Source organism: Lepidochelys kempii, chromosome 14 (genome assembly GCF_965140285.1).
Source record: "Lepidochelys kempii isolate rLepKem1 chromosome 14, rLepKem1.hap1, whole genome shotgun sequence".
In the NCBI taxonomy this organism is placed as follows: Eukaryota; Metazoa; Chordata; order Testudines; family Cheloniidae; genus Lepidochelys; species Lepidochelys kempii.
The window spans coordinates 35,592,842-35,606,725 of NC_136393.1; the positions used below are offsets into that span (position 1 = coordinate 35,592,842).

At 46.9% G+C, this 13,884-nt stretch overlaps 1 protein-coding gene across 1 annotated transcript; it reads left to right on the forward strand.

Annotated features, from left to right (window-relative positions):
- Window positions 1-3,819: 3,819 nt before the first annotated feature.
- Window positions 3,820-4,245, forward strand: LOC140898130 (H2B.U histone 2-like). The gene has a single exon (XM_073311578.1). The coding sequence runs from the start codon at window positions 3,820-3,822 to the stop codon at window positions 4,243-4,245; it is 426 nt and encodes a 141-aa protein (XP_073167679.1).
- The last annotated feature ends 9,639 nt before the right edge of the window (window positions 4,246-13,884 follow it).

Here is a 13,884-nt window from a genome sequence, read left to right on the forward strand (position 1 = left end):
TATTAACTGCTTTAAGGCCTTTCTCTTTGCCACAGAATTAACCTGCATCTGACGAAGTGGGTATTCACTCACAAAAGCTTATGCTCCAATATGTCTGTTAGTCTATAAGGTGCCACAGGACTCTTTGCCGCTTTTACAGATCCAGACTAACACAGCTACCCCTCTGATACCTAGCTAAAATGTTAATCCATTTAGGCCACCACTTTCCCCTGGGAATTGAGGGTTTATTAAGGGACTAATAAAATACCCAGATTTTAAATTAATCAGACAAAGTGTGGGAAGAAGAGTTGAGTATCTCTCGCATTCTGGCAGTTTGTTCAACCCCAAACATCTCCCAATTTCCTCTTCTGTCTTCATAGACCCATTAAATAAGAGGGGTCAGAACATGGATCCATGCTGGAGACCATGAAAGGGATGAGTTAGCTGCAATCCTGTGAGACCTACCAGAGGGTAAAGAATGGAGCCGTTGTCATTCAGTTCCCATTGCTGCTGCCATGTCTCATGGAACAGTTCTAGTGATGCCTGGTCATCCATACGAAACGCTGCTGAGAGACTGAATGAAGTGGGTAGGGACGCTTGACCTCTGTGCATCTCCAGGAGGAGATCATGAGCCAAAGACCTCACTGCAGGTCGTCGGCCATTCCTAGGACTAAAGCCAGACACATTAGCAGGCCAGACTTACAAAGGTACTTAGGTGCCTAAAGATGCAGACAGGCAAGTTCAAAAGCCTGAATCAGGGGCCTGATTTCAATATGAGTTAGGAGCCTAAATGGCCTAGGTGCTTTTTCAAAATCCTATTGTGCACCTATCTTCATCGTGATATGCCCGAACAGCTCTGAAAACCTGGCCCTTCGTCTTTCTGTGCTTCCTCTTCCTCATCTGTAAAATGAAGATTGTCATTGCCTTGTCCACTTAGATGGAAGCTCTCTGAGGCAGAGATGTTCTTTTCCTGTGGACGTGTGCAATGTCCTGCACAATCTCGGTGAGGGTTTTGAGGTGCTAGTGAAGCACAAAGGAGAAATGCTAGCAGCAAAAATCATCTCACAGTGTGTTGGAAGGAAAATGGTTTGGTCTCCAGCTATTTCCTCAGGAGGAATGCTAGGAGTTTAGGCTTGGGTTACCAACTTTGTAATATTTAAAAACCAGACACTCCAGCAGGAGTGCTCGAACCACCCGAGCCCCGCTTCTTGCCCCTGAGGGCCCACCCTGCTCCACCCCTTCCCCCGAGGCTCCACTCCTGCCCTGCCCTTTCCCCCTGAGGCCCTGCCCCCATTCGCTTCTCTTTCCCCCTCCCTCCATCTCTCACTACTTTTCTCCTCTCACCCCCTCCCTGGATGGGTCGGGAGGGACTCACCTGTAGAGCCGGGCCTGGGAGCTGCAGCCGCCTGATGCAGGTAGGAGGTGGCCGTGGCTGAGTAGGGGCTGGTGTGGATGATGACTCGATGCCTCCCACCTCTGCAGTAACTGGACTTTGGGTGTCCAGTGGGTAGATATGACCAGACACCATCAGGTCCCCTTTTCAACCAGACTTTCAGGTAGAAAACTGGACACCTGGCCATTCTAATTTAGGCCCAAATCTTCAAAGGTATTTAAGTGCTTAACTCCCACAAGTTAGGCTTCTAAATATCTTTGAGGATCTGGGTTTTAGTTAGCTTTAAACCGGAGGTGGAGCTTTTCGGAGGGTGTGACTTGCTCACTTGTTATGTATTTTGGGGGGATTACATTATGCATATATGCATTTTCACAGAGAGCTTTGATGGGTTCAGTTGGGACATCAGAAATAAATTTACAATCCTCAACCCTGTGTCTTCCTTAATATTTTGCCACCCCTAACCATTGTGTCTCGCCAAAATTGTGGGCCCTGAGCTTGTAAGGAGCTCTCTGCAGAGAGGCTTCTGTGCCCATGCAGATCCCCGATGACTCTGCATGTTGCCAGGGCCTGCAGAAGTGGAGCTCAGTGCAAAATTAGTGTCTTCCACTGCAAGATCTTGGGGGCTTTCGGTGGCTTACTTGGTACTCTTTCATAAAAGAACAGGGCATAAGTAATAAAAACCCTGAAGACCTGGCACAGTCCCTTAGGGATTTTTTAAAGCCAGTGGCACCGATGAAGAAAATATGTACTACCAATAATAGGCCAGGTTCTCAGTGGGTGGAAGTGTAGTTCTGATGAAATCAATGGAGCTGTGTCAATTTATAGAGACAAGGCGGTGGGAGGTAATATCTTTTATTGGACCAACTTCTGTTGGGGAGAGAGACAAGTTTTTGAGCTTACAGAGAGCTCTTCTTCACGTCTGGGAAACTAAGGCCAAGTCTACACTAGAGACCTATAGTGGTATAACTATGTCACCCACGCATGTGAAAAATCACACTGACTTAGCACTGTCTACATGGGGTGGCTAAGGTTGGTAAAACTACGTCACTGAGGGGTGTGGATTTTTCACACCCCTGAGCGAAGTATACCGAAGAAAGTGTAGCGTACACCTGGCCTTTGACTGGAGGGGTGTTAACGGGCCACTTCACCTTGAATGGTCCCTTGAAATGTGTTAATTACTTATGCTAAACAATCTCTTTCGACTTGAATTTAGCAGTGACATTCTAACCCCAGATCTACACTACAAGCTTTCATCGGTATAACTACATTGCTCAAGAGTTTGAAAAATCCAAACCAATGAGCGATGTAGTTATACCGATCTAAACCTTGGTGTTGACAGCACTATGTCAACAGGAGAGCGTCTCCCATTGAAATAGCTATTGTCTCTTGCAGAGGTGGGTTAACTATGCCGGTGGGAGAAGCTCTCCTGTTGGCATAGTAGTAAAATGCTACAATCGCAGCAATGCTGTACATGTAGACATGCCATGAGTTGTTTCCCAGACCTGAAGAAGATCTCTGTGAAAACTTATCTCTCTCACCAACAGAAGTTGGTCCAATAAAAGTTATTACCTCACCCACCTCATCTTTCTAATATCCTGGGACCAACCTGGCGACAGCAACGCTGCATGTGTCAATTTATGTCAGTGGAGATCCTGGCTTAATAAATACACAGCAATAGCTCATAAAAATAATTCCATGATAAAAATGAATAAAGAAAAAATGTAATGATACTTATTGGTGGTAGTAAAATAATAACATTTACAGTAGAACCTCAGAGTTATGAACACCTCAGAAATGGAGGTTGTTCGAAACTCTGAAATGTTCGAAACGCTGAACAAAAAGTTATGGTTTTTTCCCCCCAAAAGTTCACAACTGAACATTGACTTAATGCAGCTTTGAAACTTTACTATGCAGAATAAAAATGCTGCTTTCCCTGTATTTTTTTAGTAGTTTACATTTAACTCAGTATTGCACTGTATAGTATTTGGGCTTTTTTCATCTCTGTTGCCTGATTGTGTACTTCCACCTCCAAATGAGGTGTGTGGTTGACTGGTCAGTTCGTCACTCTGGGGTTTGTAACTCTGAGGTTCTACTGTAAATATTAAAATAATAAATTCTATTAAACAATCAGCTAATTGGCAGCTTGCCCCTAATATACTCCACAAAAATTGCCATAGCAACTTAATTGCCCTACTCATCCTACCAAAAGCCGGTGAGCACGTGGAATGCTACAATTTCCTTCATTTTCATATGAGAAGGAGTGAATTCGAATCCCTCATTACGAGGATCACCATTACAGTGTGGCTAACAAGGCCATTGTCCTAACCAGCCAATCACTGGGCACAGGGTCAGTGCCTCATTTGAATGCCTGTCACTATATAGGAGTACAGCTAATGCGAAGCCACTGCAGGCTGAGAACTGAGCTGGAGAGACCAGGGTGGAGAGCAATGGCTGCTGCCCAGACAAGAAAGAAGAAGGCCCAGATCCGGAGAAGGCAGAAGACCCAGCAGATGATGCTTCAGAAGCCACAGCCCAAGTGGAAAACGTCCCAGCCCCAGCAAGGTGGGTGGAAGCCGGTGTTGAAGCGATTGAGGAAAAGCCGGGGGAAGAGGCGTTTTTCTGCTTTGTATATCTCTGAGATGATGGGTCGGCTGCAGCGGGGAAATCGGCGCATGTCGGCCAAAGCCAAGGGACTGATGAACTCCTCCATGTGCAGTCTCTACAGCGGAGTATTCACGGAGGCTGACCGCAGGAGAAAGAAGAGACGCGGGTCTTTCATCGGCACCTCAGAGGTGCAAGCTGCTCTGGAGAAGGTGATGAAGGGGAATGTTGCCAATTATTCCATCACTTCCATCCACAGCAAGTCTCGTTAGAGAAACATTCCCTTTCCTTTCGCCCTAAGGCCCTACACCATGGCAGGGGTAAGAGAAAGAGCAAGAAGGGAGAAGGGAGAGGAGCAAACACCAGCCTGAGAGACCCTAATGCCTGCCTGATTAAAGATCTATCATTGCCTTCAAGATGACCAGAAAAGCTGCACTTTGCCCTTTGTTAAGGACCAGCCCTGTGTACAGCAATTCTTCATGCAGGAAGCTGAGCTAGAGCAGAGATGGAATCAAAAGTGGAATCTCCATGATTATGAATGAGAGAGGGTCATGCAGCATCCTGACACAATGGGATCATCAAACATTGCGAAAAATACCATTCTTCATCAGAAGAAAAGAGTTTATCCTGAACCAGCACCAAAGACTTTTCACACCTGGGAAAAAAAGATTCTCATGCTGCACCTTGAATTTGCAAGCGGTACTTTCCGTGATGGATGGAGACTGTCTTCTCTGCATTGCTTCACTGAAAGAGTCTGAGGGAAGAGATTTGCGAACATTCTAAATGAAAGGATTGCCAATGAGATGTTATCATAAGGGGAGAAATTAAGGTCATCTTGGCATTATAATAAACAGGATTTTAGCAGCAATTTCTGTTGCTAAATGTTTCCTTTATATGGGAGTGGGGGGAGTGCTTTATGTTTTAGCTAACTGGCTTCAAGATGGAGCTTCCTACGTTTATGGAGGGGATGGTATGATGGGACTATCTACAATAACATGATGTAGCCAGTATGCGACTGCTAGGAGCAAATATCTCCAATGGCTGGTGATGGGACACTAGATGGGGAGGGTTCTGAATTACTGCAGAGAATTCTTTCCCAGGTGTCTGCCTGGCAGGTCTTGCCCACATGCTCAGTGTCTAACTGATTGCCATATTTGGGGCCAGGAAGGAATTTTCCCCTGGGTCAGATTGGCAGAGCCCCTCCCTGGGGGTTTTTCGCCTTCCTCTGCAGCACGGGCATGGGTCACTTGCAGGTTTAAACTAGTGTAAATGGTGGATTCTCTTTAAATCATGATGTGAGGGCTTCAGTAACTCAGCCAGAGGTTAGGGATCTATTACAGGGATGGGTGGGTGAGGTTTTGTGGCCTGCAAAGTGCAGGAGGTCAGACTAGCTAGATGATCACGATGATCCCTTCTGACCTTAAAGTCTATGAGTCTATGAGCATTTAAGATAAAGTCTTAATGAGTTGCAGACTTCTGCTAGAGTGAACACAAAGGGCTTTCAATGCATCCTTTTTTTCTGATCAGTGCTTAAAATAAATATCCAGCCACAGATAAAGGCATATAGGCCTCCGTTTTCGGCTTGGAAGGATAAGAACTCAAGATTATAAACCATTAAGAAAAGAGTGGATATAGGCTAGCCTTTCAGCCTAGAGAACTGTAACAACCATCTCCAGTTCCTCCAGATTTATTCCTCTTCCTAACTACTTTGGTATTGTCCAAATTACGCAGAAGATGCTAAGATGTTACGTCTTACAGTTTCTCACCTCTAGGGTCTTCATGTGTACAATAAACAGGTCCCTTAAGGAGGATGTGTCATAGAATCATAGAATCATAGAATATCAGGGTTGGAAGGGACCTCAGGAGGTCATCTAGTACAACCCCCTGCTCAAAGCAGGACCAATCCCCAACTAAATCATCCCAGCCAGGGCTTTGTCAAGCTGGGCCTTAAAAACCTCTAAGGATGGAGATTCCACCACTTCCCTAGGTTCATAGATTCATAGATATTAAGGTCAGAAGGGACCATTATGATCATCTATTCTGACCTCCTGCACAATGCAGGCCACAGAATCTCACCCACCCACTCCTGCGATAAACCTCTCACCTATGTCTGAGCTACTGAAGTCCTGAAATCATGGTTTAAAGACTTCAAGGTGCAGAGAATCCTCCAGCAAGTGACCCGTGTCCCATGCTACAGAGGAAGGCGAAAAACCCCCAGAGCCTCTTCCAATCTGCCCTGGAGGAAAATTCCTTCCCGACCCCAAATATAGCGGTCAGCTGAAGCCTGAGCATATGGGCAAGATTCACCAGCCAGATAACGCATTTCAGTGCTTCACTACCCTCCTAGTGAAAAAGATTTTTGTAATATCCAACCTAAACCTTCCCCACTGCAACTTGAGACCATTACTCCTCGTTCTGTCATCTGCTACCCTGACAACAGTCTAGATCCATCCTCTTTGGAACCCCCTTTCAGGTAGTTGAAAGCAGCTATCAAATCCCCACTCATTCTTCTCTTCCGCAGACTAAACAATCCCAGTTCCCTCAGCCTCTCCTCATAACTCATGTGTTCCAGTCCCCTAATCATTTTTGTTGCCCTCCGCTGGACGCTTTCCAATTTTTTCACATCCTTGTTGTAGTGTGGGGCCCAAAACTGGACACAGTACTCCAGATGAGGCCTCACCAATGTCGAATAGAGGGGAACAATCACGTCCCTCGATCTGCTGGCAATGCCTCTATTTATACATCCCAAAATGCCATTGGCCATCTTGGCAACAAGGGCACACTGTAGACTCATATCCAGCTTCTCCTCCACTGTAACCCCTAGGTCCTTTTCTGCAGAAATGCTGCTGAGCCATTCGGTCCCTAGTCTGTAGTGGTGCATGGGATTCTTCTGCCCTAAGTGCAGGATTCTGCACTTGTCCTTGTTGAACCTCATCAGATTTCTTTTGGCCCAATCCTCTAATTTGTCTAGGTCCCCCTGTATCCTATCCCTACCCTCCAGCATATCTACCTCTCCTCCCAGTTTAGTGTCATCTGCAAACTTGCTGCGGGTGCAATCCACCCCATCCTCCAGATCATTAATGAAGATATTGAACAAAACCAGCCCCAGGACTGACCCTTGGGGCACCCCACTTGATACCGGCTGCCAACTAGACATGGAGCCATTGATCACTACCCGTTGATCCCAACAATCTAGCCAGCTTTCTATCCACCTTATAGTCCATTCGTCCAGCCCATACTTCTTTAACTTGCTGGCAAGAATACTGTGGGAAACCGTGTCAAAAGCTTTGCTAAAGTCAAGGAACAACACGTCCACTGCTTTCCCCTCATCCACAGAGACAGTTATCTCGTCATAGAAGGCAATTAGATTAGTCAGGCATGACTTGCCCTTGGTGAATCCATGCTGACTGTTCCTGATCACTTTCCTCTCCTCTAAGTGCTTCAGAATTGACTCCTAGAGGACCTGCTCCATAATTTTTCCAGGGACTGAGGTGAAGCTGACTGGCCTGTAGTTCCCCGGATCCTCCTTCTTCCCTTTTTTAAAGATGGGCACTACATTAGCCTTTTCCCAGTCGTCTGGGACCTCCCCTGATCGCCATGAGTTTTCAAAGAATGGCCAATGGCTCTGCAATCACATCCACCAACTCCTTTAGCACTCTTGGATGCAGCGCATCCGGCCCCATGGGCTTGTGCTTGTCCAGCTTTTCTAAATAGTCCCAAACCACTTCTTTCTCCACAGAGGGCTGGTCACCTCCTCCCCATGCTGTGCTGCCCAGTGCAGTAGTCTGGGAGCTGACCTTGTTTGTGAAGACAGAGGCAAAAAAAGCATTGAATACATTTGCTTTTTCCACATCCTCTGTCACTAGGTTGCCTCCCTCATTCAGTAAGGGGCCCACACTTTCCTTGACTTTCTTTTTGTTGCTAACGTACCTGAAGAAACCCTTCTTGTTACTCTTAACATCTCTTGCTAGCTGCAACTCCAAGTGTGGTTTGGCCTTCCTGATTTCACTCCTGCATGCCTGAGCAATATTTTTATACTCCTCCCTGGTTATTTGTCCAATCTTCCACTTCTTGTCAGCTTCTTTTTTGTGTTTAAGATCAGCAACGATTTCACTGTTAAGCCAAGTTGGTTGCCTGTCATATTTATTATTCTTTCTACACATCGGGATGGTTTGTTCCTGTAACCTCAATAAGGATTCTTTAAAATACAGCCAGCTCTCCTGGACTCCTTTCCCCTCATGTTATTCTCCCAGGGGATCCTGCCCATCAGTTCCCTGAGGGAGTCAAAGTCTGCTTTTCTGAAGTCTAGGGTCCGTATTCTGCTGCTCTCCTTTCTTCCTTGTGTCAGGATCCTGAACTCGACCATCTCATGGTCACTGCCTCCCAGGTTCCCATCCACTTTTGCTTCCCCTACTAATTCTTTCCGGTTTGTGAGCAGCAGGTCAAGAAGAGCTCTGCCCCTAGTTGGTTCCTCCAGCACTTGCACCAGGAAATTGTCCCCTACACTTTCCAAAATCTTCCTGTATTGCCTGTGCACCGCTGTATTGCTCTCCCAGCAGATATTAGGGCGATTGAAGTCTCCCATGAGAACCAGGGCGTGAGATCTAGTAACTTCCGTGAGTTGCCGGAAGAAAGCCTCGTCCACCTCATTCCCCCTGTTCTGGTGGTCTATAGCAGACTCCCACCACGACATCACCCTTGTTGCTCACACTTCTAAACTTAATCCAGAGACTCTCAGGTTTTTCTGCGGTTTCATACCGGAGCTCTGAGCAGTCATACTGCTCTCTTACATACAATGCAACTCCCCCGCCTTTTCTGCCCTGCCTGTCCTTTCTGAACAGTTTATATCCATCCACGACAGTACTCCAGTCATGTGAGTTATCCCACCAAGTCTCTGTTATTCCAATCACATCATAATTCCTTGACTGTGCCAGGACTTCCAGTTCTCCCTGCTTGTTTCCCAGGCTTCTTGCATTTGTGTATAGGCACTTAAGATAACTCGCTGATCGTCCCTCTTTCTCAGTATGAGGCAGGAGCCGTTCCCTCTCACGCTCTCCTGCTCGTGCTTCCTCCCGGTATCCCACTTCTCCACTTACCTCAGGGCTTTGGTCTCCTTGTCCCGGTGAACCTAGTTTAAAGCCCTCCTCACTAGGTTTGCCAGCCTGCTTGCAAAGATGCTCTTCCCTCTCTTTTCCTTCCATGGGGAGGATGGACGAGAACACCACTTGCACCTCAAGCTCCTTTATCCTTCTTCCCAGAGTCACGTAGTCTACAGTGATCTGCTCAAGGTCATTCTTGGCAGTATCATTGGTGCCCACGTGGAGAATCAGGAAGGGGTAGTGATCCGAGGGCTTGATGAGTCTCGGCAGTCTGTCCGTCACATCGTGAATCCTAGCTCCTGGCAAGCAGCAAACTTCTCAGTTTTCCCGATTGGGGTGGCAGATAGATGCCTCAGTCCCCCTGAGGAGAGAGTCCCCGACGACCACCACCAGCCTCCTTCTCTTGGGAGTGGTGGTCGTGGAACCCCCATCCCCAGGACAGTGCATCTCATGCCTTCCAATTGGTGGAGTCTCCTTCTGTTCCCTTCCCTCAGATGTATCATCTAGTCCACTCTCTGCATTCGTATCTGTGGAGAGAACGTGAAAACAGTTGCTTACCTGTATCTGCATGACTGATACATGGACGCTCCCCTTTCTTCTTCTGGAGGTCACATGCTGCCAAATTTCTTCACCGTCCTTCTGTCCCCACTGCGTAGCCTGCTCTGAATCTTCAGAACGTTGTGTCCGTAGAAGCATATCCTGAGGTCTGTCCCGGAAATCTTCAGTTTCTCTTATGCAACACAGGGTCAATCCTTGTTTCTCCAGACCTTGAACCTACTCTTCCAATATGGAGACCAGCTTGCACTTTGTCCAGACAAAGTCGCTTCTGTCCTGTGGAAGAAAGACAAACATGGCACATCCTGTGCAGGTCACAATAGCTGAACGCTCACCATCCATATTACCTTCCTTCTACGAGCTTCCTCAGGAGTTGTAGTAACTACTCAGAGAAGCGTGCAAGATGAAAGCCTCAGTGGGCTCTCCCCAGGAGAACTCCCAGGCAAACTCCCTCTGTTAGCCTCTCTGCTGTTCGCTGCTCAGCTGGTTCGCAGCTGACCGGCTTTTTATAACTGGCTTTTTATATCTGTCCAATACAACTCTGTGGAATCTCCAAGAAAGGAAAGAATGGAGTTGTTTTAAAGCAGTGGTTTTCAACTAGGGATCCGAGGCCCCCTTGGAGGCTGCGAGCAGATTTTAGGGGGTCCATCAAGCAGGGCTGGCATTAGACTCACTGAAGCCCAGAAAGCCGAAGCCCTGGGCTCTGAGCCCCACCACCTGGGGCTGAAGCTGAAGCCTGAGCAAGTTGGCTTCGTGGGGGCCCCTGTGGCGTGGGGCCCTGGGAAATTGCCCTGCTTGCTAACCCCTAACGCTGGCCCTGGCTTTAAAAGGCAGAAAAACAGTTGCTGTGGCACAGGTCGGCCATGGAGTTTTTATAGGATTTGGGGGGGAGGCAAAGGTTGAGAACCCCAGATCTAAAGCACAAATTTTAGTTCCTTTGGGTCCGTCCCCCCCTTATTTACAATTAGAAGTGACTCCATCTGCCTCTGCCAGGTCCCACAACACCTCATAGTCAACCATATCAGAGGCTGATGGTAGACATGGTAAAGTCTAAAATGGACACCTGACCTTGGAGCCTCACTAGGAAGAGACCCTCACAACCACAACTCCTTATCCAGCACCAGGTCTATGTGACATTCCATTTCATATTATTTATGGTAATATGCTTATGATATGGCATAACGGAGATATACTTTATGCAAGATAGCTCATGTAAGATATTATTGGAAAAGTTATTATGTACTGAATGTGATTATCCAATGTGTATGCCTGTATCATTTCTGTATCTGAAGTTAGGAATATTCACTATGCATCTGTATTTCAAATGGGATATTTTGGGTGTCACCCCCAACTAGCCCTTCGGGTACAACAATGAAAAAGCCAGACAGGGCTGATGGCTCATTAGCAAAGACAATGGACTGTGAAAGAGCTTAGTCTTCCAGTGGATGCTCCAGACGCCCTGCTAGTAATGGCTGTCACAGCCCTGCAGAGACAGGGGTCTGAGTCACCTGGTACGGGACCCACCCACTTTTTGGAATGCTAGTGTTTTTCCACTGCAAGACAAAGGGTTCCCGCCTTACACAAGAGCTATATAAGGCAGGGAAGTGACATCATCAATGTTCTCCTCTGCCTCTCCACCCAAAGAGAAACTGAAAAATACCTGGAAGCAAGAACTGAACTTGGGGGAGAAGGGTTGAGCCCAACCTGGAAGGGTATCCAGCTTGTGAGTAATATGGGACCTCTGCAACTAGTGTGTGCTGCGGACCTGTGGGATCGGTCGACGCTACGCACGGCTCATGCGGCGTCTCATGGTCTCGGACACCATCCGATGTCCAGGGACATCTACATCGAACACATCACCGGCCACTGACAGTACCAGGAGGTGTGAGCTGGTACGACATCATGCATCAACTATGGGAAAAGGACTGAGAGACTTTTTCCATTGGAGCATATGAACTGGAACCATAAACTCACTGAACATTAAATCCCACCACATAAGGGTGAATCCATCCTCATCATCGTATCCACTCATTATACTCCACACCTGAACATAGCCATTATATGAACAACATACCCCCATATCTCAGGTTTCAGAGTAACAGCCGTGTTAGTCTGTATTCGCAAAAGGAAAAGGAGGACTTGTGGCACCTTAGAGACTAACCAATTTATTTGAGCATGAGCTTTCGTGAGCTACAGCTCACTTCATCGGATGCATACTGTGGAAACTGCAGAAGACATTATATACACACAGAGACCATGAAACAATACCTCCTCCCACCCCACTGTCCTGCTGGTAATAGCTTATCTAAAGTGATCATCAAGTTGGGCCATTTCCAGCACAAATCCAGGTTTTCTCACCCTCCGCATCCCCCCCCCACAAACTCACTCTCCTGCTGGTAATAGCTTATCCAAAGTGACCACTCTCCCTACAATGTGCATGATAATCAAGGTGGGCCATTTCCAGCATAAATCCAGGTTTTCTCACCCCCCCACCCCCATACACACACAAACTCACTCTCCTGCTGGTAATAGCTTATCTAAAGTGATCATCAAGTTGGGCCATTTCCAGCACAAATCCAGGTTTTCTCACCCCCCCACCCCCATACACACACAAACTCACTCTCCTGCTGGTAATAGCTCATCCAAAGTGACCACTCTCCCTACAATATGCATGGTAATCAAGGTGGGCCATTTCCAGCACAAATCCAGGCTTTCTCACCCTCCCCCCACCCCCCCCGGAAACACACACACACACAAACTCACTCTCCTGCTGGCAATAGCTCATCCAAACTGACCACTCTCCAAGTTTAAATCCAAGTTTAACCAGAACGTCTGGGGGGGAGGGGGTTAGGAAAAAACAAGGGGAAATAGGCTACCTTGCATAATGACTTAGCCACTCCCAGTCTCTATTTAAGCCTAAATTAATAGTATCCAATTTGCAAATGAATTCCAATTCAGCAGTTTCTCGCTGGAGTCTGGATTTGAAGTTTTTTTGTTGTAAGATAGCGACCTTCATGTCTGTGACTGCGTGACCAGAGAGATTGAAGTGTTCTCCGACTGGTTTATGAATGTTATAATTCTTGACATCTGATTTGTGTCCATTTATTCTTTTACGTAGAGACTGTCCAGTTTGACCAATGTAAATGGCAGAGGGGCATTGCTGGCACATGATGACATATATCACATTGGTGGATGTGCAGGTGAACGAGCCTCTGATAGTGTGGCTGATGTTATTAGGCCCTGTGATGGTGTCCCCTGAATAGATATGTGGGCACAGTTGGCAACGGGCTTTGTTGCAAGGATAGGTTCCTGGGTTAGTGGTTCTGTTGTGTGGTATGTGGTTGTTGGTGAGTATTCAGGTTGCGGGGCTGTCTGTAGGCAAGGACTGGCCTGTCTCCCAAGATTTGTGAGAGTGTTGGGTCATCCTTCAGGATAGGTTGTAGATCCTTAATAATGCGTTGGAGGGGTTTTAGTTGGGGGCTGAAGGTGACGGCTAGTGGCGTTCTGTTATTTTCTTTGTTAGGCCTGTCCTGTAGTAGGTGACTTCTGGGAACTCTTCTGGCTCTATCAATCTGTTTCTTCACTTCCGCAGGTGGGTATTGTAGTTGTAAGAAAGCTTGACAGAGATCTTGTAGGTGTTTGTCTCTGTCTGAGGGGTTGGAGCAAATGCGGTTGTATCGCAGAGCTTGGCTGTAGACGATGGATTGTGTGGTGTGGTCAGGGTGAAAGCTGGAGGCATGTAGGTGAGAGAACCTGGATTTGTGCAGGAAATGGCCCACCTTGATTATCATACACATTGTGAAGAGAGTGGTTACTTTGGATGGGCTATTACCAGCAGGAGAGTGAGTTTGTGTGGGGAGGTGCGGAGGGTGAGAAAACCTGGATTTGTGCTGGAAATGGCCCAACTTGATGATCACTTTAGATAAGCTATTACCAGCAGGACAGTGGGGTGGGAGGAGGTATTGTTTCATGGTCTCTGTGTGTATATAATGTCTTCTGCAGTTTCCACAGTATGCATCTGATGAAGTGAGCTGTAGCTCACGAAAGCTTATGCTCAAATAAATTGGTTAGTCTCTAAGGTGCCACAAGTACTCCTTTTCTTTTTCCCCATATCTCAATGTCTGTACTTTGACCCATTAAACTTTTAGCCCCAATCAGGGAGATTGCAGTTTATGTATTCCTTACGCCACCCGTTCCTAAACCGAATTTTTCACCCCTTGATAATCTGTAAAAGTAGGAAAAACTTTTTCACTAGGA